The sequence below is a fragment of the Hakea prostrata genome, chromosome 8 (genome assembly GCF_041222555.1).
Source record: "Hakea prostrata isolate BN-2017 chromosome 8, UWA_Hpros_2, whole genome shotgun sequence".
Lineage (NCBI taxonomy): Eukaryota > Viridiplantae > Streptophyta > Magnoliopsida > Proteales > Proteaceae > Hakea > Hakea prostrata.
Genome location: NC_142607.1, coordinates 12,032,965 through 12,059,715, shown reverse-complemented (window position 1 = coordinate 12,059,715; position 26,751 = coordinate 12,032,965). Strand labels below are relative to the sequence as shown.

Sequence of the window (26,751 nt, the reverse complement as noted above, 5' to 3'; positions counted from 1 at the left end):
ACCAAAAGTCCATGGACCAACAACAATCTGAACGCCCCACCTCACGGATCTTTCAAAATCAATTATGATGCAACACTTAAAGAAAACAACCCACATGGTGGTCTAGACATGGTTATTCGAAATCACTTGGGAGCCCCAATCAAGGCCATATCAAAACCATCACAGTTCAACTCTTCCATTGAAGGAGAAGCATTAGCTATGAGGAAAGCTATACTTTATGAGTTTGGAGAAGGCTTGGAAAATGTTTTAGGGGATTCGGATTGTAAACCCTTGGTGGAGCTGGTGAAGAATGACCCCTTTGCTGCCAATTTAGATATTAGGCGCATTGTAACAAATATCTCTCTATTGTGCAACTACTTTGTGTCTTGTAGTTTCTCCTACATACTTAGGTCAGCCAATGTTGTGGCGAATAACCTAGCAAGGAAGGCCAAGTCCTTGTCAAGCACGACTGATTGGCCCGTTTCCACTATGTGGTTGGAGGAGTTATGTTACCCCCTTCCCCCTCCCTCGCTTGAATAGAAGTTGATAAAAATAAAAAATAAAATAAAAATAAAATAAAAAGTGCAAGCTACTATCTGCTATTTCTACTTCTATCGTGATTTTAATACACTTTTGAGTTTGAAGCTTCTTCCCTTATGCTTCCTTAGTGTCCTCACACCCTATATGATAAATTCAAAGAGGAGCCACTTATAAGCATTGATAACATGGAATAAGCATGAACTCCTTCCTAAGTGTGCGGCAAAAGGTGAAAAGAACACAATCCTCAAACCCCACTTATCGAAACAGTTATCTTGAACATGAAAATTAATACACTATTGTTTTTTTTTTTCTCACATATTTTTTTTTTTTTTTTTTTTTTTTTTTAAAATTTTTTTTTTTTTTTTTTTTTTTTTTTTGTGCAATCAATAGGTTGCGACGCTTCCGTATTGATACTATACCTAATATATGGTCTTTGTTTACTTTGATATATTTTGCCCCAAAGTTTTTTACGGGTCCTTTGTGGATCTCTTCCGTCCCCTTGTCCAGTGGATGGCAAATGTTCCTCTTTTTCATTGTGTTAATCTTGTAACATGATAATTAATACAATATATGATATATATATATTATATCCATTTATAAGCAATAAAATAATAATACAATGTATTAAATAATCCGAGGGGCTTTTAGTCTCCTCTTTGTTTGTTTATACTTAGCAATCGATAAGGTTGCAAAACCAATATGAGTTGTCACAAGTTATATGATACTAATACCCTAAATATATGCTCTCGTTCGATTTCAATCGGATAGTCTTTTCTTGAATAAATTATTTTAAATGGCACCCAATATAGATTGAATACAAGTTTTCGTTTACCTAGTGGCTTATTTACCATTTTATTTGTGGGGTCTAGGTTTCAAATTTAAGAATTTAACAACTTTAGTAGTTATTTTAGAAAAAATCTGAAAACTACTCACATATTTCAGTAAAAATATATAAAATAAGAAAAACAAATCCAAATAAGTAACTTAATCGGATAATTTTATCGGACGGATAAGGGGGGGGGGGGGGTCCCCGCTCCTTTGTTCGGTGGATTCAGATTCCTCTAAACGGATGCGGATGCGAATTCGGTTATCCATTTACACCCCTACCCACACGTAAGAAACTCCTCCAAATCCCTGTCTCCCCCTCTGGGATGACCTTTTCTCACTCAGTTATACTCATGCCCTTATTCGTGCCACAAATAGAAAGCTAACATGGTGTAATATCTAACTGAGCCCAGGCCCAGCCAGCGGCTTGGTAGATCTCAGCCCAATTGTGCTTGTCCTGTCTTGGTGGTGACTGGTGATATACATTTTCACGCATGAACTAGGTAGAGATGGTGTACATATGGACTGGGTCGAGACAGACCAAGTCCAATGCCTTCAGACCAGGCCCAGCATTGAGCTTTCAAAATTCCACCCCAAGCCCATCTTGCGAGCTCAACAGTTTGGCCCAGGCTTTATTTTTGCTTGCACTGGCTTTCTTTAGATTTCAGGCATTTTCAGTTGAGAACTGTATCCAAATTCCAAAGCCAGGAAAGATGAAGTGCTGAGCAAGAATTTGAGCAACTTGAACTGTAATCCTACACTGCTTGTGATGTTCTACAGGCATTCCATTGAAATGCAGTGATTATTGTAACACAAAAGTCAGATTTGAGTGTGATATCTGATTACAGATCTTCATTATGGCACTTCATTATTAAGCCACCGTAATAACACTGTGCAATGGGAGACTTTATGGTGCTCACCACCTTCACCTGAGCTTTTTAGGTGAAAAAGTCTCCTACCTCTTCCACTTATTTCGCTGGTATTTACTGAAGGTGAGAGCATTAAATATATTTATATCTTCTCACAACTGTGCAAGAGTGATTTCAAAGAGGGGCCAGGCTTTGATTACAGGGTTGGGGCAAATTTAAGTGCTTGTAGGCTAAGGATGTTAAAGCTCAAATTTAGTTCGAATCGAATTGAATGTCTGTTTGGTTTCCGACAGAGTTTGAATTTTCTACCTGTCAAGGTAGAGGTCTATGCTCTCTCGCACTTCTCTATCATATAATAAGGATAGAATTCACCTATAACTGCGGACAAAATAAATTAGAGATGGTACTCCTAATAGGCTCCACAGGAAAGAGGAGAGATCTGTACCCTGATGGATAGAGGATCCGAACTCGTACTAGATTGGATCAGATCCCATTGTGTATTGGAGTTTTTGTTCAAAACCCTGATCTGTGACTCACAGTCCCATGTTCAAGAACACAGACACATTTAGTCAATGAAAAGTCAAAAGAGGACTAGGGTAGAGTCATCTCTAATTCAAAATGGGGTCAGCAATTGAAGCTGGCAGATGCTTTTGGGGTTCTTTTCGCCCTGAAAACACTCTTTTTCTACCTTGAGATGACAGAGTAGATCATGAAACCAGAAGCTACCATGCCTTCATTATTTTCTCTTTTGGTTGCTCATCTGAAAAAGACATCTCAGGGACCCTGGCCTTAAGAGATGGTTAAATTATTTGGTCCAGCAGCAAAAGGATGACACCTTAAGGTCATCTTTCCATCAAAAGGACCTTTCAAAGCAAAAACCCAAATGGCCATAACTAGATAGTTTTTTTTTGTTAATCCAAATGAAAAATGAAACACACCCTCTGCAATTTCTCTCTTTCTCTTTACTCTATATAAATGTTGGTTTTCCTAAAACCCTAGCTGCTTTTCCATCTTACCTTACCTCTCATAGTCTAGTCATTGTTTCTTAATCTGCACTCATCATTTTGCTTTGGACATCATTCTACTAATTACAATTTTATTTGTTCCCAATCATTTCACATGCCTTGCAATTTCTTTGCTTTGTTGCTACTTTTTGTGTGCAAGTCTTCCAATAAAAAAGCAAGAAAGGTGCAGAATACCAACAAGCTAGAAGCAGTGCTAGTGAAATTTGGGGCAGGGCTGGATTTTGCTAGAAATGCTAACATACCAATCAAGTAGATTTGGTACAACACTATGAAATTCTCCATTTTCTACCCAAATCTAAATTTGAGCCATGGTCACTACACCTAACTTAATCTTTGGTGGACATCCTAACAACATGACAACAGACATCTTGTTGTAAGTTAAAATCCCCACCCTTCTCCAGCACTTTACTAATATAACCTCTACTATAGCTTGACAAGGACTATCAAGTATCAACCCAGCTACTCTATGTATTACTAATGTTTGATTTGGTTATAAATTTCTGTTTTATTATCAAAAAATAAAAATAAAACAAAAATCCTAAAATGAAAAGTGAGGGACTAACTTAATATTTTTTAGAAATTGAAATGTTTGTTCTACCCAACATTTATCCACTATGGATTACTCCTCTTTAGTGGTTTCAGTCTTCTATGGATGATTTGTTTGTTTGGTCATCAGTTATTTTTCAGTATATATATTTTAAAAAAAAATAAAATTTTTTAAGTTTCATGATACCTTTGTCCCAAGCCTAAGAGGCAAAATGATCTTACTTTTTTTTTCAAACTCTAGTTTGAGGGTTGAAGATAATTTACTTAATATCCCAGTGGTCACCATTTATTCAGGGAGGTCTACCTAGCATAAGGGTCACATTGTTTGGCAGCTGCCTCTCCCATACCTGTCCATCCAGCATCATGGGGTCTTTGGAATGGCTAAGTCAGCCTTCCATGGATAAAAGATTAAAGAGTTCATAGGTTCAACAAGTAGCAGAACCTACAGTACTACTTGGGTTCACACTATACACGTAGATACAAACAAAAAACGCGGAGATCCACACTTTTCAAGCATTCTACTTCCCTTGGGGCCACTCACATGAAAATGGTTCTCATGGGTCTTAGTCTATCTCGGTTCATGAGAGTTTTTTCTGGTAAAAATTCATGTGAGTTGCAGGGTTTTCAAATGGCACAGTTGGGCAGAAAGTGAAGGGAATTATGGGTTATATATGCGGCCGCTTTTTGTAGTAGAAAGCTAATAACTTGGGGTTCTCTGAGACTCTGAGAGTGTGGATTGACTTCACTTCTCGACCAAAGCAATTTCGCTCGCTCTGGGTCTGGGACTGACAGAATCAGGCACTAACGAAGCGTCTAAGACAGAGAAATCAAGCAGAAAGCAGCTATCTCTTCTCTCCCTTCAGTTCCGCTCTGCATTTTCTTGCAGGGTTTTTTTTTCTTCCATTTTTCCCGACTGGTTTGTTGTTTTGTTTTTATTGGACCCCCTCTCTTTCTCAGTTACAGAGACAAACAGGGGAAACAACGAAAGTAACAGAGAGTGAGAATCATGTGATGCACCTCTGTCTCTTCTCTTTCTGTAAAGCTAAAGCAGCCCACCGTTTGTTTTAATACTTTTTGTTTTATAAACATTTTCAACTCCTGAGATTATCGTTTATGCAATGGCTTCAAGTGCTTCAAGGTTCATCAAGTGTGTTACAGTCGGAGATGGAGCTGTTGGGAAGACCTGCATGCTTATCTGTTACACAAATAACAAGTTTCCCACTGTAAGCCTCTGTTTACACTCCCAGAATTCGATTTTGGCTGTTGCAGATGAACAATTTTTGGGGCTTTATATGGGGTTTCAAGGGTTTCTGCTTATGGGTTTTTTTTTACTTTTCTCTAATTCTCGATTTCATAGTTCTGTAAAAATTTACATGAGCTTTGACAGCTTTCCTCGATTGATTCGTCCTTTTTCTATGGGTTTTTTTAATCTGTTCAGATGTTAGAGAGATTTATCTTAGTAATGCATTTGGGTTTCAATGTTTTCCACATAAATTGTGTCAGTGTTGAACCTTTTAGTTGTACCGTAACACTTCTGCTTTTCAATTATTGTTATTGTTCTCTAACGATGCCTTCATATGTTAGGACTATATACCCACCGTTTTTGATAACTTCAGTGCCAATGTTGTTGTTGAAGGGATCACTGTCAACTTAGGCCTCTGGGATACAGCAGGTTGGACCTAGAAACTTTTTAGCATACTTATTAATGTCATTATTTGATAGAAATCTGTTTATAACTGTTAGGATTGCAGATCGGTTTCGAAAATAGGACAGTGGCATGATGAGAAAATCACTTCTGCAAAACTTAGCATTTCATTTTCTTTTCTCCGGTCTTTATTTTCGTCCCCCCATTCTCATGAATCAAATCAATCTCATTCTGATAGGGCAAGAGGATTATAACAGATTGAGGCCCTTGAGCTACAGAGGAGCGGATGTCTTTGTTTTGGCTTTCTCATTAGTCAGTCGAGCAAGCTATGAAAACATACTGAAAAAGGTTTGTAACAGAATTAATTACAGGTTTCAGTCTATTAATTCCGAGCAGTGGGATGGGTTGGTTTTTTTTTTTTTTTTTTTTTTTTTCATTTTTGGTGTATTTGAATGCTGATACATAAGTTTTCTGTCAGTGGGTCCCCGAACTTCAGCATTTCGCACCTGGAGTCCCTGTTGTTCTTGTGGGCACCAAATTGGGTAAGCCTGGGAGCTTTGTCTATATATGTGTTCACCACCTTTGAATATTTCATGTCTAGTTTGTAATAAATTTTTTGCTTTATATACTCTTCTTGATGATTAATTTTTCATGCTTCAGTTCGACAACATGTTACCCTCCCTTCCCCATATTTCTTGTTAATTTCTTCTTTCAACTCAGTGAAAGTTCATCTTGTTATAAATGTTGTTACAAGAGCACCATCTAATTGCTTTTGTTGCATTAGTTTTATATTTAAACATTTATGACCCTGGTCCCTGCCATAATGTCCTTCACTGGATAATCCTTATCCCACAAAAAATAATTGGCTGCATTACTAATAAATTATGATCACCTAATAAATGTTGCAACTCTGTTGAGGTTTAGTTAAGTATGACAAAAGGAATGAGTCATTCATGGACTGAATCATCAGAGAGAAACAGCTCTTCCTATTTCTCTTCTGTGCTTATTCTTGCTTCTTCTCATTCTTGTTTTCTTCTGGATTCAGAGATAAGCATATCTCATCATGACTTGACTGTTCAACATGTTCCTAGTTTTTATTGAGACTTGCTAGACTATTAATATGGGGTTTTCATATTGGAGTTGGCAGTTGTACATCTTTATGGGCCCTTTAGTTGAAACTTGATTGAGACTGAATTTATTGGATGTCTAGTTGCTCTTTCCTCCTCTTTGTGATTCGAGTTTTTTTCTTCTTCTTTTTTTTTTTTGGGGGGGGGGGGGGGGGGTTGGAGTTGTTATTAGTATGGGGTTGTCACATTGGAGTTGGGAGTTGTACATCTTTATGGGCCCTTTAGTTGAAACTTGATTGAGACTGAATTTATTGGATGTTTAATTGCTCTTTCCTCCTCTTTGTAATTTGAGCTTGTTTTGGGGGGGGGGGGGGGAGGGGAAGTTGTTTTCATGCATGAACCTTTAGATAATTTCTGAATCTGTTACAGGTCCAAGGAATGTCTTAATGAAGATCCAAACAGCCTTCAATAAATTTCAAGTCCATTCTTGGTAGGAAGTAAATTATTTGGTATAATTCATGCTAGAACTTGTTGAAAAAATGAATTCAACAGCAGATGAGTTACCTTGGCATGGTAAAAGGAGGGAATGGTCATTTCTCTATTTCTTCAACTTTCTCTTGGCAGCTGCAGATCTTGATTACCATGTGCTGAACTGGAAGTAGAGATAATGGGTGCTCACTGTTGGATGTAGGTTTGCCTTGGGTCTTCTATTCATATTTCCTGAAGGCCAATATCCTATGGATATTGTTGAATGATAGCCACTGGCTAGTTAACTGTTGCAGGTGTTGTAGCTAAATAACTAAATGTATGGGCACTTAATCTTGACATCTAGTGCATCGAAAGGATTTAGGGTTTTTGTTTTGTGGGTCTATAAGGGTGATTATTCTTAGATTTAGGGAACTTAGCTTGTGATTAGGAAAAGTTTGTTTCAGTGAAACAGGGTTTTGAAGATACTTGTGAAAAAAGTTTAGTATTGCCTTGGAAATTAAAAGAAAGGGAGAAAGTTTCTTAGAACTGATTGGTTGATTTTCTTCAAGTGTTCATTACAATCAAGAATAAAACACCAGAAATTAAGAACTAAATGACTTCGAAATAGTTCTAAACAAAGAATTTCTCCTAATGAAAAAAAAAGGCCTTCTTTTTATTTGACATTGCAAGCACTTTGCTTTCATTTGGCATCTTACATTTATAAATTGGAAAGCTGAACTGCTGAAAATTTCTAGCACTACTCGAAATGCATTAGAACATTTACTTGATTACTTTTCAGCTAAAGAAACTAGCTATCCTAAAGTATTTCCTGGAACCAACTATATCTTAACTTACTGAAAAACGTAAAAGCCAGGTTAACAAATCTAGGTTTTGTTAGTTCTATTTTTAAACCATACATACAGGAAAAACCTCTTGCCTTCTTCTGCCCAATTATATTAAACTGTGATCTCCATTGTTTCCCAGTATTTGCTGAGGCTGTAGTTTATATGGATGTACAGGTATCTGTGAAGATAAACAACATTTAGCTGATCATCCTGGCTTGGTGTCTGTAACTATGGCACTTTGCTTTCATTTGGCATCTTATATTTACAAATTGGAACGTTTGAGCTGGTGAAAATTCCTAGCATCACTCAAAATGCAATAGAACATTTTCTTGATTAATTTTTATCTAAAGAAACTAACTGTGCTAAAGTATTTCCTAGAACCAACCATATCTTAACTGAAAAAGATAAAAGCCAGGTTAACAACTCTAGGTTTCGTGAGTTCTATTCTTAAACTATATATGCAGGAAAAACCCTTAAAAGTATTCCACAACTATGTTAAACTGTGGCCTGTGCATCAATTACTTTCAGTATTTGCTGAGCACATGGTTTATATGGATGTACAGATCTCCGTGAAGATAAACAATATTTAGCTGATCATCCTGGCTTGGTGTCGGTGACTACGGCACAGGTCCTTTTTTAGCCATGCACCTAGTTTTCTTTCTGCTATGCATACTTGGTAGCCAGTACTTTTAATCGGCGATGGTTCCGATGATTATCAGGGGGAGGAACTTCGCAAACAGATTGGTGCAGCTTATTATATCGAATGCAGCTCTAAGACTCAGCAGGTATTTGATCAAATGGTTCTTGTGTTGCAACCATAATGATGTCATATATATATGTATGTCAGTAATGGCAACTGACAAACCTAAATTCGAAGTCTGATTCTCACAGTTGATGCATGGGGGGAGGGTAATTTGACCATGAGGTGGTCTATAGTGAATTTGGACATTTTCTTTTGGTGGGCAGGTAGCGGACCCAAAATTGGAGAGGACCAATGTCCTTGAACTTGAAATTTTATGCTAAGTTCTTGACAGGGTTTTGATGAACCCGAGTCTTGAATTAAATTGTTAAATAGTAGTTCACCATACGTTTTCTAGTCTAGAAATTGTAGTTTGAGTTGTTTATGGGGCTTATTTGAAATTATTTTGTGGCCTTAATCATTTGACCTCAATATTGGCATTTTTTATACTCTGTTTATTGGTCTTTTCTGGGGGTACCTTTCCCCCTATTAGTTTGGATGTACGTTTGTTTTTTGGTATGAGATTCAATTCTGAAAACAAGTAATAACCCGTATTAGGTTTCCATCGTCTGTAATTTCTAGCTAAAAATAGCAAGATTCGTCAACTGGTAATTAGGATATAATATGACTGTTTTTCGGAATATAATGGAGTCTTACTTAGCAAGTTACTACTGTGGCATATGTCCAAGTTTTGAGACTTCTGTGCAGTTGCTTCTGGCCAAGAAAGGCCAATGATTAGGATTGACTCCAAACTTATCCTTTGCCGGACCCTGCTTTGTCGGGACCAGCACTGGTTAATTGTTATGAATCCATATCTGAAGCTTAGAGTAGAGAAATTTCAGAGGATGGGATTGGAGAAGAAGAAGAGGAAATGCAGAGAGAGAGAGAGAGAGAGAAGAGAGAGAGAGAGAGAGGAGAGAGAGAGAGAGAGAGAGCTAGGAGATTAGGAATGTCATGCTTCGTTCTCTTTCCTTGCTATACTCTACTACATTTATATGCTAGGACTCATATTGTAATGACCATACTGACCTTGACTAACCATGGCCTATTTCCCACACTGACATCCCAACCCAATATTCACACACAATTACCCCCTTCCCTTAACCAGGATCATAACATTAATGGCCCTCTTTAAGTTGCACATTAGTTATAATATACAATCAAACAACAGATATATCTTCATCAACTACCCTTTGGTTTTTGTGTTTATCCAATGTGCAGAATGTTAAAGCAGTCTTTGATGCTGCTATCAAGGTAGTTATCAAGCCAGTGCAGAAACTGAAGGAAAAGAAGAAAAAATCAAATCGAGATTGCTCAATGTTGTGAGTACACTAAAATTTTCTTATGTTTAACGCATGACCGTGTAGAGCTTGCTTCTTTTAGTCATCATCCATTTTGTGAAAATTGCAGTTGGATACTTTGAAAGCGAACCTAATTAAGGCCAGATTTCATTGTATTAGGCTGATAAGATACGAGTCCTAATCTTATACACAACTTCCTTGCTGTCACTAATTGTATCTTAACTGCAGGAATGTCTTTTGCGGTAGGAACCTCGTATGTTTGAAGTGAGATTCCTTTTCTTGACAATGTTGTAGCACATTTTGTATTGTCTTCTTATGGCATTTGAATCTCTCCAACATGTTTCGGTCTTGCTACTGGATCGATGACTTCTGTGAATAGCATTTCAGTTAGAAATGAGACAGTTTGTTTTTGGATTCCTGTTACATGCATTGTAGCTGACTTCTAGCATGGATATCTGGCTCTAATGTTATCTGTAAAAAGTTTGAGCTTTCATTAAAAAATAATTGTTATGAGTTTCAATGTTATCTCCAATGTAAGTAGGGCTTGGAATCAGTAATCTTCTTGGAGCTCATTCACAAAATAAATGAAAAGAAGAAATCTGAAATTGTTCTTAATGTGTGATAAATTAATATGCTAGGAATCATCATTTGATGAACCATGACGGAAGAGACATCAAATTGATGAATAATCAAATCCTCACAAGATGGGTCTTTTGTGTTTTTGCTAGTTGCTATAGAATATAGATAATTCTCTGAACTTTTTTGTATGAAGTTGATAAATATCCTCACAAGATGGGTCAGTGGCTCAAGTTTCTAATGAATGATGGCACAACTCACAAGAAGTTTTGCTAGGTCCAAATTCCTGGCGGCCAAATCCAAAATATTCATATTCACCACTTGATGACTCAATGTGTGGCTGAAGAAGCTTGTTTGCATTCTTTCTCTGAATTTTATGCCTGGGTCAATAAGAACTGCTGCAGAAATGGTTTATTTACTGTTCAAAAGAAAGCCTGTTAGATCGATGAGGAGACAAATTACCTGTGTGATCAAAAGAAAAATGTGAAACTTAAGATTTTGATCAGCAGAAATAATGGTCAAAATCTTTCTGATTGGTGATCTCTCTTCTTAGCTCTCCTCTTCTTTATTTTTCTAATCTCTAGGGAGTGATTCTCACAAGGTTGTTCATGAATCGTGGTCAGCACTTGGGTATATATGTAAGGGATAGACATGAGAGTTGGTTCTTAGTACTTTTATCCAAAATCTTTCGCCTTTTATTTAAAAATAATTAACAAATTCGAATACAACTTGGGCTTCATCAAAATAATTCTTGACGCAAAACAAGCACCAAGTCCCCTCTTTAACTCAATCTTTGCGAACTTCGTTCCATGAATGCTGGCATCTTCATACTATCCCCTGTAACGAGTTTGAATGAGCTTTCCATCGGAAGAGAACAATGTATTCCCTTGACACTTTTAAACTACACAGTAGGGAGTGGGATCCACATAAGACAAGTAATATGTGACATTTTTTATGACAGAAGTGATATTAGCCATATATTAACCTACCAAATTATTAATATTATTATTATTTTTATATAAAATCCCTTTCCTCATCATATTTCATAGAAAAGGAATTCACGAAATCATTGCCCTTACCTACCAAATTATTCTTATCTTCACTCATCGTAATGCCCAAAAAAAGCAAAAAAGAATCTTTCTTCCTCGCGTTATCGATGAATCTATAGGCTTGGTTATGTGCAACATGGTTGGAGCCGTCCGCTCAACCATCGGGCTGCTTTGTTTTGTTTTTTTTTATTTTAGTGAAAAGGAATCATAGATCTTTTTAATGATTATCGATGTTAGTTTTCAATTTGAGTTATGCATTGTATTATATGAGACCTATGAAATATTTTGATTATTCTCAAAACTCTTTGATCACCTTTGAAAGATTCAAAACCCTTTTTGACTTTTTTTTTTCAGTTAATAAATGCCTCCATTTTCTAGTTAATTAATGAATGATAGATTATGTAGTAACTAGCTAGGTTCAAACTGAAATAAATTAAGATAATCTGCAATCAATAAAATACTGAAATTAAGATTTTTCATTGTTAAGAATTAATGGTCAAAGTCCTTATCGTATCCCTCTTGTTCTCCTCTCTGCTGGGACTAATTAATTCTCAGTGACAATTAATATTTTCTATCTAATAGCTTCTTATGAGAAAACTTTTATTCAACTATTATCTTTTATTAGTTTAAGACTTTAAGACATGGAGAATGTATAGTCCTTTACACATAAATGTTTTGATGCATTTCAGTCAATATTATTGCTATTTAAGTATGACCCTAAGGATCAGGTTTCTAATGGTTTTTGCAAGAGTTTAACTGTAATTTATTCATTTCTATCTATCATTCTTTTCTGTTTTCCCATTTTAATTATTAAATAATTTCAATTTCATATGAAATTCTCACAAATAAGGAATAAAGTAGATGTTGAAGGAAAAAAAAGAAGCCAAGACCAGGATCACCTTTCCCACCTGTGTACAAGATTGACGGAGAAAAGTAGAAAAATGTACTTGTGAGTTGTGATATGTGAATAGTGTCGGTGTGGGACCCACATATATATTAGGCAAAATTATGTAAAAGTAAATGACCGCAAGGAATATGGACACAATAATTTACGTGATTCGGTGTTACTTACATCCACGGGCGTAATGAGACTTCTTTACTATGAGAATTGAAATACAAAATTCGTTTAGTATTCGGATTTAGGACCAAATTCCAGCATTGAATTCAAAAATGTACATCCCTGTCACCTTCTCTCAACTCATATTTTCAACCCTTGAAGAGATTACTAACCCACTACTCTTATCCTTAATCAATCACAACTCACACTCTCTTGAGATCTATTGAGTATGGCTCATGCTTCTCATTGTGTTGCCGACGAACACGGGGTCCGGGGAGGTCACCCCAGCGAGGGAGTGGGGCAGCCCCCCATAGCCTATAAAGGGGCCATGTTTCTGTGGCTTCGAAATTTCTTTGCAGTTTGGACTTGTGCTCATGAATAGCTGTGACTTAGGGTTTCTAAGAGCTTATATATATATATATTAGTGAAAAACCTAATAATGGACATAACCTCACATTGAGGTGAACCAAGGTAAAATCCGTGTCTCTTTCTTCTCTCTCTCAAACGACTCTTTTTCACTTGTGGGTTTTATCTCAAACAATCAAACCTCCACCCTAGACGGAGGGTGGAGGGATTTTTTTAATTTTTTATTCTTTTATTCCATTACATATGAACAGCACCATGAATCTCCCTGACTATGGTGTGTCCATAGAAGCCATAAAATGCATGTGATTTTCACAATAACAAAAATACAAAATTGTGAAGGAATTTTTTGATATAAACAACAATGTGGATGTGGTGCGGTCCATGGTGTGCCCATAGAAGCCATAAGACACAATGTGATTTTGGCATAGTAAGTTATCTTATGCCCCAACAGTGGATTTCTGCAATTTGCCTCAATTTTTTAATTTTGAATTATAAAAAATATTACTGCAAATTTAAATAAAATCAGAGCAAGAAAATTATTTAAAAATATTTTTGTCAGTTGCCAGGAGGTGGTCCTATTTCTTGATGTAAATCTTATAAATTCTCGCATTGGTAAATTAGGTGCCACCTCATTTTGTCTAATGATCATGAATTATTAATGTTAAAAAAAATAAAATAAAAATAAAAAGATACTGCAATATATGCTTATTATTTGATTTTTTTTTTCCAACAGTATTATTAAATTTTTTGGCCATGCAGGATTAGATCACGGACCTCACACCGTCATACATAGTATTATTTAATTTCAATGATTCCTTTTCAACAGAAAGAAATAAAAAAAAAAATCCATTTCCAAGTGATCAAGGCAAACATTCTATCTCAAAATAATCCCGCATGGTGCATTTATAGAGCTATAAAGAGAGGAACCTCCAGGGTCTGAAGCCATATTCTCAGAGTTCATCAGTTTTAGAAAAGAAACGATATGTCACCAGTAATGGCATCTCTGCAGGTTCTCCTTGCTGCACCATTCAAGCATTTTGTCCATGGAGACTTCCATTGGGTGTTCTCTAGAATGACTCTCATTGATAAATTTCTTTTCCTGGTAATTACTGTCTTTATTTTCTTTCTTGCTTCTTCCTAGCTTGATAACTAACACAGATTTTATTCTTAATGTATGCTGTGTTGTGTTGTGTTGTGTTGGTGCAGTTAATGCACAGCATTGATAAGCTGGGCATATGGCATCGATTACCAGTGTTCTTGGGACTGATTTACCTGGCCATCAGGAGACACCTTCACCAGGAATATAACTTGCTTAATGTGGGAACCACACCAACTGGGGTTCGATTTAACCCAGTTGATTATCCTTACAGAACAGCTGAAGGGACATATAATGATCCTTTCAATGAAGCTGCAGGTAGCCAAGGAACCTTCTTTGGCCGCAATATTCCCTAATCATAGCATCAGGTAAACATTAAATAAACTTGCCTCATGCACTCATGCAGTTCCTCTCTCGGGTTTATCTGAATCTTTCAATAACTCAATAGATGTCAAAAGATTTCAAGTTTCTGGTATAAATCTTGCTGAGATCACCCATGCTGTGTCTTTTCCACTTTTTCAGTTCTTTGCTCCGGTTTCATATTGGTTGCTACGGGCCAGACCAAGGTGGTGGCACAACTTCTGCTCAAGAAAGTCTTTAACAGGAATGCAATTCAACATGACGCAGCTTCTGGATTCAGTTCATGATACACGATGGATTGACCACGAGGCAACAAACAGGTCTATTATAAGTTGCTCTTCATACATCAAAAGAGTTAGAGATTTATGGTAATCCTTAGCAATGTGTATATTCTCTGCAACGGTTCATAGTATAGTTCCTATTTATAATGACTTGGTTCTCATCAAAGAAGTATTGAGTACCGTGCCAGCTCAGTTCTTTCAGATTCTGGAAGACAGGATAACTGGTTTTACGAGGTCAAGACTGGTAGCTTAAACATCCGAACACCTTGGTGGTAAGTAATGATTCAACCCGAGATCATAGGAGTGCGTAATGTGTAGGTGGTGATGGTTTGGATGGGTAAGTCTTCATTAAATCTCTGCCATCAAAAGATGGTTCAGTACATTTTGAAGAAAAATTATTTTTTTCTCTTGTTGGTTATTGTGCTCATGGTGTTCCTTGTAAAATTAAATAAAAACTAGGGTGAAGCATAAGTGGCACCACCACATCAGTGGCACTACCAAATCATCTCATCTTTAATATTTAAAATATATAAAAATAAAAAGGGATAAGTAGTATTTGGGCTCGCTTATTCTATAACCTTAATTGGGAACTCAAGTATGAACCCTATTTTTAGTGGCCTTATAAAGTTCTAGGTTTCCACCTCAAGGCCCTTTTCATTAAGGAACACAATGCTGTGTGTGATGCCCTCAAGAAAGAATACCCTCACCTTGAAGACGAAGAACTTTATCGCTATGCAAGACTAGTTACTTCTGCTGTCATTGCTAAGATTCATACTATTGATTGCCGGCTTCATTAAAGACCGATACACTACTCGCATCCATGCTCACTTAGTGAAACACAAAATTATTTAACTTATCTTACACTAGATTTGTCCAATCGTGTTAAAATCTATGACTAACATACTTTTTTAATTGCAAATGCAGGTATGGGATTTTGGGGAAGAAATTTTAGGACGCATTTGGGCATGTTGGAGGACCATTTTGGGAGGTTTGGTTGGATTAAGGAAGCCTGAAAATCATGGGGTTCCATATTCTCTAACTGAGGAATTCACCAGCGTTTATAGAATGCATTCTCTTTTACCAGACAACCTTCAAATCCGGAATCTTTTTGCTTCTCTTGGAGCCAACAAATCACCACTCTTGCTTAAGACGTATATATCACTCTCCCACTTTGTCACTTTGATTTGATTTATTTTCATTTGATGAAAATTATTAAACACTTTGTAGTAGCAGTAACGATGGTTTCAAACTCTTGTGAAAATCAGGGTTCCAATCATTGACTTGATAGGCATTAACGGAGAGAAAACCTTATCTGAGATTGGATTTGTAAGGCAATTGGTTTCCATGGGGGCACCAGGCAAGTGGAGCTTTAGAGCTTTTTAACTACCCAACATGGCTAAGAGATCTCATTCCCCAAAATCTAGATGGGACTGATAGAACTAACCATGTTGATCTCCCTGCTCTTGAAAGTAAGTAGAAAACCCTTTAATGAATTCAAAAAGATTCAAGAATGAATATTGAAGAAGAAGATGATGATATATATCCTTTGGTGTTGTTTAATGCAGTTTACAGGGACAGGGAGAGGAATGTAGCAAGGTACAACGAGTTTAGGAGGGGAGTGATGTTGATTCCGATTCTCCAAATGGGAAGATTTGACAGATGATGCTGAAGCCATTCATACATTACGCGAAGTCTATAATGATGATGTTGAGCAGCTTGATTTGCTTGTGGGTCTCATGGCCGAGAAGAAGATCAAGGGCTTTGCCATCAATGAGACAGCGTTTGTGATTTTCATCATCATGGCTACTAAGAGATTGGAAGTAGATAGGTTCTTCACGAGCGACTTCAATGAGGAGACTTACACAAAGAAGGGTTTTGAATGGGTGAACACCACGGAAAGCCTTTGTGATGTGATTCACCGCCATTACCCTGAGATCATAGAGAAGTGGATGAATTCCACCAGTGCCTTCTCTGTTTGGGACTCAACTCCCAACCGTTCCAATCCCATCCCTCTCTATCTTCGAATTCCACAATGAACCCTAGTATGTTGTCTTTGTTAATTACATAACATATTGCATCTTGTTTGTATCTTTTTATGCCATTTGTGTCTCCATAAACAATATTATCTTTGTCTTAAGAATCTGTAGTGCTTCTTTCTCTTCTCAAGATTAAGTTCAATTACTGGGATCAATCCAATTGTTGAAACGATTAATTGAATGCATACTAATTATTGCTTACATAAGTAGACAATCTCACTTCCACAAGATTGATGTTAATTAATACACTTATATATTAGGCAATTGCTAGGGTTTAGAGTTTAAGTACAAATTTGCCTAAAGCATTATACCTTGAGTATCTAGTTTAGAATACCCAGACCGTTGCTTCCAGCTAGTATTTATAGAACAACACTAGATTATGCTGTTAATTTTGGACTCTCCCACAAAAGCCCATTGCATTGTTGGATTGTTTCTAATCTGATGGCTTATATTAGAAACATAAGTTGGGTATAACTCCAATAACTCAACAGCAATAATGTAGTCCAACCCAAATCCTTGATTCTTGAGAAGTAGAGATTTGAGATCTTATTAAGTAGCAGTAATGCAGGATTGATCAGGCCTTGAGAAGGTAATCATCCAGTGTTCGGAAGTTGTGTACCACAAAGTCTTGGATAAGGTGTGGATCATCAGGAACATCTCCACTGGCTTTCTCCACTAGCTTGGCCTTTCAAGTGTTCGTAAAAATGCGTCACATCTCCATCAATGACACTGTAAGCCACTTCCTTGTCAGCCTCATCCACTGCATCATTCCTCTCCTTTGAGAGCTTCACCCCAGGTATAAAAAGATCACAGTAGCAAATTCAGACCCTATGAAGTACATGACGAGATAAATCAACATCAAGCACTAGTTGGTTATTTTATTAATTACCTTCTACGTAAGTCAAGAGCCTGATGCAGCCACCTGCAGACTTGCCATCTCCCTCGAGAACTTGAATGCTCTTGTAATGGGTGGGGAATATCTTGGGGAAGCGGTTGCTGGAGTCCCTTATATATGCTCTTCCAGAACTTCAGGAATGTCTTTTGCGGTAGGTACTCTGTTTGAAGTGAGATTCATTTTCTTGACAATGTTGTAGCACATTTTGTATTGTTTTCATTTGGCATTTGAATCTGATCTCCAACATGTTGCGGTCTTGCTGCTGGATCGATGACTTCTGTGAATAGCATTTCCGTTAGAAATGAGATAGTTTGTTTTTGGATTCCTGTTACATGCATTGTAGCTGACTTCTAGCATGGATATCTGGCTCTAATGTTATCTGAAAAAAGTTTTAGCTTTCATTCAAATATAATTGTTACAAGTTTCAATGTTATCTGCAACGTAAATAGTGCTTGGAATCAGTAATCTTCTCGGAACTCATTGCAAAATAAATAAAAAGAAGAAATCTGAAATTGTTCTTAATGTGTGATAAATTAATATGCTAGGAATCATCATTCACTAAACGGGTAATTTTCATCTGGACCTCCTGAGGTTTGGTCTATGTCATTTTTAGTCCAAAAAAACTGAGACTTTGCATCTGCCTCCCCTGTGCTATGGAAAAAGTCAATTTAAGGACAATTTATGATTTTTATGACCAATTTACCCTTTTTAATTTAACTTTTTTACACACACCCCCACATGCCATGAAACTTGTGCTTCAGTAAAACCCTAACCACGCACCTCTTTTGAAAAACAAGGTAACACATTTTCTATCAACCATTTCATCAAACAACAACCCTTGATTTGAAGATATATGTACTGAGAAGTCCCAACCAAGTATCTCTCCCATCATCCAATCACAGCAATCGCAAAAGTCGCCAGAGATCATCAGTAGCACCGGCGTCAACCCCTCCGGCTCCAGCATTACCGCTTATTTTTGGCCTAACAGAGAACTTAGGTAAAGGCAAACTTCTCGGCGGAGGAGACGGGTAGAAAATTTATCGCGTTAAAATCTCATCTCTTTCCTCAAAACTAACGAATGGGTTTTTAACACTGATCGCTTCCTGGGGGAGATCACTAGGTTTTGGTACTTCCCGTTTCATCGATCTTGAACCCTTCTTCTTTGAAATATTATCTGGAGAAGGCTTCGGTTTCTCTACATGAATCCTAATTGCAGTTCTTTCTAAAATAATTTTGAAATTGTTTGGCTGCTGCAATCCGGAATAACCAGTTCATTAAAGTAATGGAATATCAACATCTCCTGTGTGAACAGAAACAATAAAATTAAGATGCTGTAGCAATAAATAGTTACAAGGGTAAATCAAATTTATGGAAATTCTGTGAATGTTCCAACAAGAGAGGGAAGGGAAACTTGTAGTGGAAAAGGAAATATGGGCTAAGGTGGGAGAGTGTATGGCTCAGTGGTGTTAGGAGTTGCAGTACCAACGAAGACGCAACCGTTGATCTCAACAAATACAGAGTTGGGATTATGAGGATAAAATCCTAACAGAGTTTGACGTGTATATTGTTTGGTAGTTTCTACTAATTTGTCTGTGCTCAGCCCAATCAATGAAGAAGATGGGTGAAGGCGGAATCCCTTCATCCATCTTGCTAAAATTTGGGAAAATTTTTAGTAAAAAAGAATAAGGGCAAATTGGTCATAAAAATCAAAATTTGTCCTTAAATTGATTTTTTCTAAAGTACAGGGGAGGCAGATGCAAAATTTCAATATTTTTAGACTAAAAATGACATAGACCAAACCTCGGGGGTCCAGATGAAAATTACCCTTCACTAAACCATGACGGAAGAGACATCAAATTGATGAATAATCAAACCCTCACAAGATGGGTCTTTTGTGCTTTTGCAAGTTGCTACAAATAATTCATGTTTTATCCAACCAAGATCAAAAAAAAATGTTTTCTGCATTGGGGTGAAGAAAGAAGGATGCCTGTTTTTGAGTTGTAGATTCTCTGAACCTATTGTATGAAGTTAATAATATCCTGACCATTTCAGCTGCCACCTTCTGCACGCCATTGAAAGATTCAAAACTTTTTTCGATCGACAACTCTCTTTGAAATCTCTTGTGGCCGAAGGATAAAACTGGTTCGAGTTTCTAATGAATGATGGCACAAGAAGTTTCGCTAGGTGGTCCAAATTCCTGGCGGCCAAATCCAAAATATTCATATTGATCACCACTTGATGCATTTTTTTTCTTCTGAATTTTATGCCCGGGTCAATAGAAACTGCTGCAGAAATGGTTTATTTACTGTTCAAAGAAAGCCGCCAGTTAGATCGATAAGGAGACAATGACCTGTGTGATCAAAAGGAAAAACGTGAGACTTAAAGATTTTGATCAGCAGAAATAATAGTCAAAGTCTTTCTGATTGGTGATCTCTCTTGCTCTCCTTTTCTTTAATTTTCTATCTCCAGGGAGTGATTCTCACAAGGTTATTCATGAATCGTGGTCAGCACTTGTGTATATGTAAGAATCCCTGGACATGAGAGTTGGGGGTTGGTGGCCGGGGTGGGGTGGGGGTGGGGTGGGGGAATAAATAAATTAATAAATAAGAGAGTTAATTCTTTTATTTAAAATCTTTCGCTTTTTATTCAAACTATTTTTAATAATAATTAATTTTGACATTATTGAAAGCCTCTTGCCAAATGGTAGAGGATTACGTTTTAGGGTTTTAAATGAGGTAGATTAGTCAAACAAAATATCTGTTACATGATAAACCCTCAAGGAGAAGAAAACTCATGGTATCCAACAATCCAATAATTTCAATTATCAAAACTCAGTTAGAGGAGAGTAAATAGCTACATATTTACATCAAAATCCTAATCTAATATGTAATGAACATTGTAAATCTCTCAAGGTAATTTGGGCTGTCGGGTAACAAATTCAAATACAATCTGGGATTCATCAAAATAATTCTTGGTGCAAAACAAGCGTTAAGTAGTGCCCTCATAAACTCAATCTTTGAAGGCTCCGTGAACTTTGTTCCATGGGTGCTGGCATCTTCATACCGTCCCCTGTAACAAGTTTGGATTAGTTTTTTGTCGGGAGAGAACAATGTACTCCCTTGATACTTCTGAACTACATAGTAAAAGTGGGACTCATATGAAACATGTAATATATATGCACATTTTCTTGCAAAGGAAGCTTTCAAATTCTCCCCAAACCAGTCTTGGTAGATGTTCCTCCCATTTATTATACTAACACCCTTTCTTATTTTATTTTGTGGCCTTTAGGACTATTCGCCGGTGGAGCCTAATATAAACTCTTTTTTTTTTTTTATTACATTTTTTTTTTCTTCGCCCTCTCTTTTTCTCTCTAGCCCAACCATAGATGTCACTTTTGACATTTTTTTTTACGAGGTGATATTAGTCCTATTTTTACCTACCAAATTATTATTTTTATTTTTATAGAAATCCCTTCCCTCATCATAATTCACAGAAAATACGAAGTTATTGGCCTTATATCTACCAAATTATTCTTATTTTCATTAATAGTAATGTATAAAAAAGGAAAAAAATAATCTTTCTTCCTGCCTATAAGGGAAGAATAAGATAGGAAGGAGATCTAAGGACAATTGGATCATGCAATGACAAAAACAACAAAAGTTTAAGATAGGAATGAGATCTAAGGAAAATTGGATCATGCAATGACAAAAACAACGAAAGTTTAGAGAGCGTTATCATCTGCATCAAACCAATCGGTAGAGAGCTTTAAGAAACTTTTGTTTTTGTTTTTACTTTTATTTTTTAAATAATATTTCATATTAATTTACGGAGAACGGACTTTTACATACACGATCAAGAAAAATCGAACCTTGGCTTTTTACTGGGAGTTGTTGATAACTATCAACTGAGTTGATATTTGATGATAATAGCTTCAAGAAGCAAAAACCGGCATATCTTTTCATTGTATTTAATGGAAGGAGACGAATTACGATGAATCAAAGGAGATAAAATGGTTAATTTGGTTATACACATTGGTACATGAAATTATGGATGACTCTGAAGAGTAGCTGGACTATTTCCACTAGGCCCTTGCATTGTATTTAATTCAATTGATATCTATTTTTCAAATTTTTTTTGTGCTAACCATTTACCTTTCAACTGAAAATCTTCTTCGTAGAGTGTTTTACATGTTTATTAATTTAGTTGGGACAAGACTTTTTGTTGTTATGATATTTTTCAACGATGATAATGTCATAATGTATTTAATTCGGAGATATGTGCTTTTCAATTTATATTTTGCTAATTATGTACTTTTCAATTGAAAATCTTCTTTGTAGAAAATTTTACATGATTATTTTTCAATGGTAATTTATAATATCATCATCATGTCCTCGTTTATGGGTGACATTAGATGAATGGATAAACATTGATCAATCTTGGACAACGAAAGTAAAAAAGAATCACAGATTATCTTTTGGGGATGAATGGATAAACATTGATCAATCTTGGACAACGAAAGTTTAAAGGAATCACAGATCTTTTAATGATTAACGATGTTAGTTTTCAATTTGAGTTGTGCATCTTATTATATGAGACCTATGAAATATTTTGATTATTCACAAAACTCTTAGATCACCTTTGAAAGATTCAAAACCCTTTTCGACCTTCTTTCGGTTAATAAATGCCTCCATTTTCTAATTAATTCATGAATGATAGATATGAACTACCTAGGTTCATTTTTAAGAATTAATGGTCAAAGTCTTTATCGTATCCTTCTTGTTCCCCTCTCTGCTGGGACTAACTAATTTCTCAGTCACATTTAATATTTTCTATCCAGTAGCTTATGAGAATTTTTATTCAACTATTACGTGTTGGATTGTTATCTTATTAATACGAAGCACATATATGATGGTGACACGTAACGCTGAAAACTAAGACATGAGGAGCATTATAGCCCTTTACATAGATATTTTGATGCACCCCAATCAATATTATAGCTATTTAGGTATGATCCTAAGAAAAAAAAGAATAGAGTAGGTGTTGACAAAGAAAAAAAAAAAAGGGCCAAGACCTGGCTCACCTTTCTCACCTGTGTACAAGATTGATGGAGAAAAGTACAAAAATGTATTCGTGAATACAAATATTGATGCAACTAAGAGTTTTAGTCACAAAAGTAATTGACTTTGAATTATAAAAAGTATTGACAAAATGAAGAGTTTTACTTACAAATGCATGCACTGTAAATTAACTTCGATCACAAGGAAGCAAGTTCTTATTTTTTTTCAATCAGAGAAAGAAAATTATTTTAAGCATATTTTTATCACTTGCCTGGATGTGGTCCTAGGTTTTATTCTCACATTTCTAAATTGGGTGCCACTTGATATTGTCAAAAAAATAATAAATTACTGAAGCTGAAAAATAAATAAAAATAAAAGGATAATACATCAATGAATGCGACTATGCATAATAATTGATTTTTTTCATCCAACAGTAATATTATAAATTTTGCCTACGGAGAATTGGACCACGGACCTCCTAAGACTTTATACCTCTAAATAGAGACGGCCACCAAACGTGGTGTGCTTATTAATTTCAATGAAAAGAACTTTCATTTCCTAATGTAGATTCGATCTCAAAATAATCCCACAAGGTGTATTTACTAAGCTATAAACAGAGGCACCTCCAAGCTCTGAAGCCATATTCTCAAAGTTCATCAGTTTTAGGGAAGAAACGATATGTCACCAGTAATGAAATCTCTGCAGGCTCTCCTTGCTGCACCATTCAAGCATTTTGTCCATGGAGACTTCCATTGGGTGTTCTCTAGAATGACTCTCATTGATAAATTTCTTTTCCTGGTAATTACTGCCTTTCTTTCCTTTCCTGCTTCTTCCTAGCTTGATAACAAGCACAGATTTTGTTCTTAATTTGCGTGTTGTGTACTTGTGTTGTGTTGGTGCAGTTAATGCACAGCATTGATAAGCTGGGAATATGGCATCGATTACCAGTGTTCTTGGGACTAATTTACCTGGCCATAAGGAGACACCTCCACCAGGAATATAACCTGCTTAACGTGGGAACCACACCAACTGGGGTTCGATTTAACCCAGCAGATTATCCTTACAGAACAGCTGAAGGGATATATAATGATCCTTTCAATGAAGCTGCAGGTAGCCAAGGAACCTTCTTTGGTCGCAATATTCCTCCCGTTGATCAGAAGCATCAGGTATACATTAAATACAAACCTTGCTCTCATGCACTCATGCTGTTCCTCTCTCGCGGTTGGGTTTCATCTGAACTCTTTCAATAACTCAAAAGATTTCAAGTTTCTGGTATAATTAAATTTCTTGCTGAGATCACCCTCACCTGAGAATCTTTTCAACTGATTCACTTCTTTGCTCCGGTTTCATTATTGTGTAGCTACTGAAGCCAGATCCAATGGTGGTGGCCACAAAACTTCTAGCTCGAAGAAAGTTGATAGACACAGGAAAGCAATTCAACATGATCGCAGCTTCGTGGATTCAGTTCATGATACACGATTGGATTGACCACTTAGAGGACACCAAACAGGTTTATTATAAGCTAGCTACTTCAATACATCAAGAGCAGTTTCAGAGATTTTATGGTGAATTGTTATCAATGTAATAATAATTCTCATGCAACGGTTCATAATATAAGTGTATCACTATTTATAATGCTTGCAGGTAGAGCTCACGGTGCCAAGAGAAGTAGAGAACCAGTGCCCACTCAGTTCTTTCAGATTCTGGAAGACCAAGGAGGTCCCAACTGGTTTCTACGACATCAAGACTGGTAGCTTAAACATTCGAACACCTTGGTGGTAAGTAATTGACTCATCCCGAGATCATGCTAGGCTAGTGCCGCTAACGTGTAGGTGGTGCATGGCTTTGGATGGGCGTCACCTAGTCTTCATTAAATCTCTGCCATTCATAACCATATCGGTACATTTTGAAGAAAAACTGATTTTTTTCTCGCTTAAGTTGGTTATATGTGCTCATGGTGTTCTGAGCGATTGAGATTTAATAAAGACTAGGGTGACGAGCATCCAACGTAGGCACCACCACATCAGTGGCACTAGTCTAGCAAAACGCTCTCATCTCATCTAGGCATGAGTCCATGCTTCCCTACAGAGAATTCTTAATTACCCTAAAATGTTATTGGGAAATGTATAGGGATGGAAGTGCTATATATGGAAGCAATGCAAAAAGGCTTGAGAAAGTGAGAACCTACAAAGATGGGAAGCTCAAGATATCAGAAAATGGCCTTCTCTTACATGAAGAAGATGGGAGAGCCATATCTGGCGACGTGCGCAATAGCTGGGCTGGGGTTTCAACCTTCCAGGCCCTTTTCATTAAGGAACACAATGCTGTGTGTGATGCCCTCAAGAAAGAATACCCTCACCTTGAAGACGAAGAACTTTATCGCCATGCAAGACTAGTTACTTCTGCTGTCATTGCTAAGATCCATACTATTGATTGGACTGTCGAGCTTCTAAAGACCGATACACTACTCGCATCCATGCGTGCCAATTGGTGAAACACGTTAAATGAAGTCTTTTAACTTATCCTATACTAGATTTGTCCAATCACATTAAAGTCTTTGATTAACATACTTTTTTAAATGCAAATGCAGGTATGGGATTTTGGGGAAGAAATTTAAGGACACATTTGGGCATGTAGGAGGATCCATTTTGGGAGGTTTGGTTGGATTAAGGAAGCCTGAAAATCATGGGGTTCCATACTCTCTAACTGAGGAATTCACCAGCGTTTATAGAATGCATTCTCTTTTACCAGACAAACTTCAAATCCGAAATCTTTCTGCTTCTCCTGGAGCCAACAAATCACCACCCTTGCTTAAGATGTAAATATCACTCTGCCTCTTGGTCACTTTGATTTTTTTTTCATTTGATGACGATTATCAAACACTTTGCAGTAGCAGTAATGATGGTTTCAAACTCTTGTGAAAATCAGGGTTCCAATGACCGACTTGATAGGCATTAACGGAGAGGAAACCTTATCTGAGATTGGATTTGTAAGGCAATTGGTTTCCATGGGACACCAGGCAAGTGGAGCTTTAGAGCTTTTTAACTACCCAACATGGATGAGAGATCTCATTCCCCAAAATCCAGATGAGACTGATAGACCTGACCATGTTGATCTCCCTGCTCTTGAAAGTGAGTAGAAAAACCCTTTAATGGATTCAGAAAGATTCCAGAATGAATATTGAAGGAGAAGATGATGATATATATCCTTTTGTGTTTTTTAATGCAGTTTACAGGGACAGGGAGAGGAATGTAGCAAGATACAACGAGTTTAGGAGGGGAGTGATGTTAATTCCAATCTCCAAATGGGAAGATCTGACAGATGATGTTGAAGCCATTCATACATTACGCGAAGTGTATGATGATGATGTTGAGCAGCTTGATCTACTTGTGGGTCTCATGGCCGAGAAGAAGATCAAGGGCTTTGCCATTAGTGAGACGGCATTTGTGATTTTCATCGTCATGGCTACGAGGAGATTGGAAGCAGATAGGTTCTTCACGAGCGACTTCAATGAGGAGACTTACACAAAGAAAGGTTTTGAATGGGTGAACACTACGGAAAGCCTTCGTGATGTGATTCACCGCCATTACCCTGAGATTACAGAGAAGTGGATGAATTCCACCAGTGCCTTCTCTGTTTGGGACTCAACTCCCAACCGTTCCAATCCCATCCCTCTCTATCTTCGAATTCCACTTTGAACCCTAGTATGTTGCTTTTATTAATTACATAACATATGCATCTCGTTTGTGTCTTTTTATGCCATGTGTGTCTCAATAATTAAACAATATTGTCTTTGCCTTAGGATTCTGTAGTGCTTCTTTCTCTTCTCAAGATCAAGTAAAATTACAGGGATTGATCCAATTGATGAAACGATTAATAGAACACGTACTAATTATTGCTTACTTAAGTAGACAATCTCGCTTCCACAAGATTGATGTTAATTAATACACTTGCATATTAGACAATTGCTAGGTTTAGAGTTTAAGCACAAGGTTGCTTAAAACATTACAGCCTAAGTATCTAATTTGGAATACCCTGTTGCTTCCAGCTAATATTTATAGAACAACACTAGGTTCTACAGTTAATTAGACTCTCCCACAAATGCCCATTACATTGTTGAATCGTAACT

The 26,751-nt window shown here is 36.8% G+C and overlaps 2 protein-coding genes and 1 pseudogene across 3 annotated transcripts; all 3 read left to right on the top strand.

The window, feature by feature from the left end:
• Positions 1-4,093: 4,093 nt before the first annotated feature.
• LOC149006939 (rac-like GTP-binding protein 3) lies at positions 4,094-10,374 on the top strand. The gene is made up of 8 exons (XM_089165302.1): positions 4,094-5,007; positions 5,369-5,456; positions 5,668-5,777; positions 5,908-5,971; positions 8,373-8,437; positions 8,529-8,594; positions 9,770-9,870; positions 10,078-10,374. The coding sequence occupies exons 1-8, from the start codon at positions 4,903-4,905 to the stop codon at positions 10,115-10,117; spliced, it is 639 nt and encodes a 212-aa protein (XP_089021428.1). The 5' UTR covers positions 4,094-4,902; the 3' UTR covers positions 10,118-10,374.
• A 4,237-nt stretch (positions 10,375-14,611) lies between these two features.
• Positions 14,612-16,759, top strand: LOC149006938 (alpha-dioxygenase PIOX-like; annotated as a pseudogene). The gene is made up of 5 exons (XR_016175273.1): positions 14,612-14,673; positions 14,802-14,906; positions 15,559-15,785; positions 15,900-16,103; positions 16,200-16,759. The product of XR_016175273.1 is annotated as an alpha-dioxygenase PIOX-like (transcript).
• Positions 16,760-23,171: 6,412 nt separating this feature from the next.
• On the top strand, positions 23,172-26,490 carry LOC149006937 (alpha-dioxygenase PIOX-like). Its single transcript, XM_089165886.1, has 8 exons — positions 23,172-23,420; positions 23,525-23,788; positions 23,983-24,132; positions 24,267-24,400; positions 24,753-25,112; positions 25,213-25,440; positions 25,551-25,753; positions 25,851-26,490. Exons 1-8 carry the CDS (start codon positions 23,301-23,303, stop codon positions 26,318-26,320), a joined length of 1,929 nt encoding a protein of 642 aa, XP_089022012.1. The 5' UTR covers positions 23,172-23,300; the 3' UTR covers positions 26,321-26,490.
• The last annotated feature ends 261 nt before the right edge of the window (positions 26,491-26,751 follow it).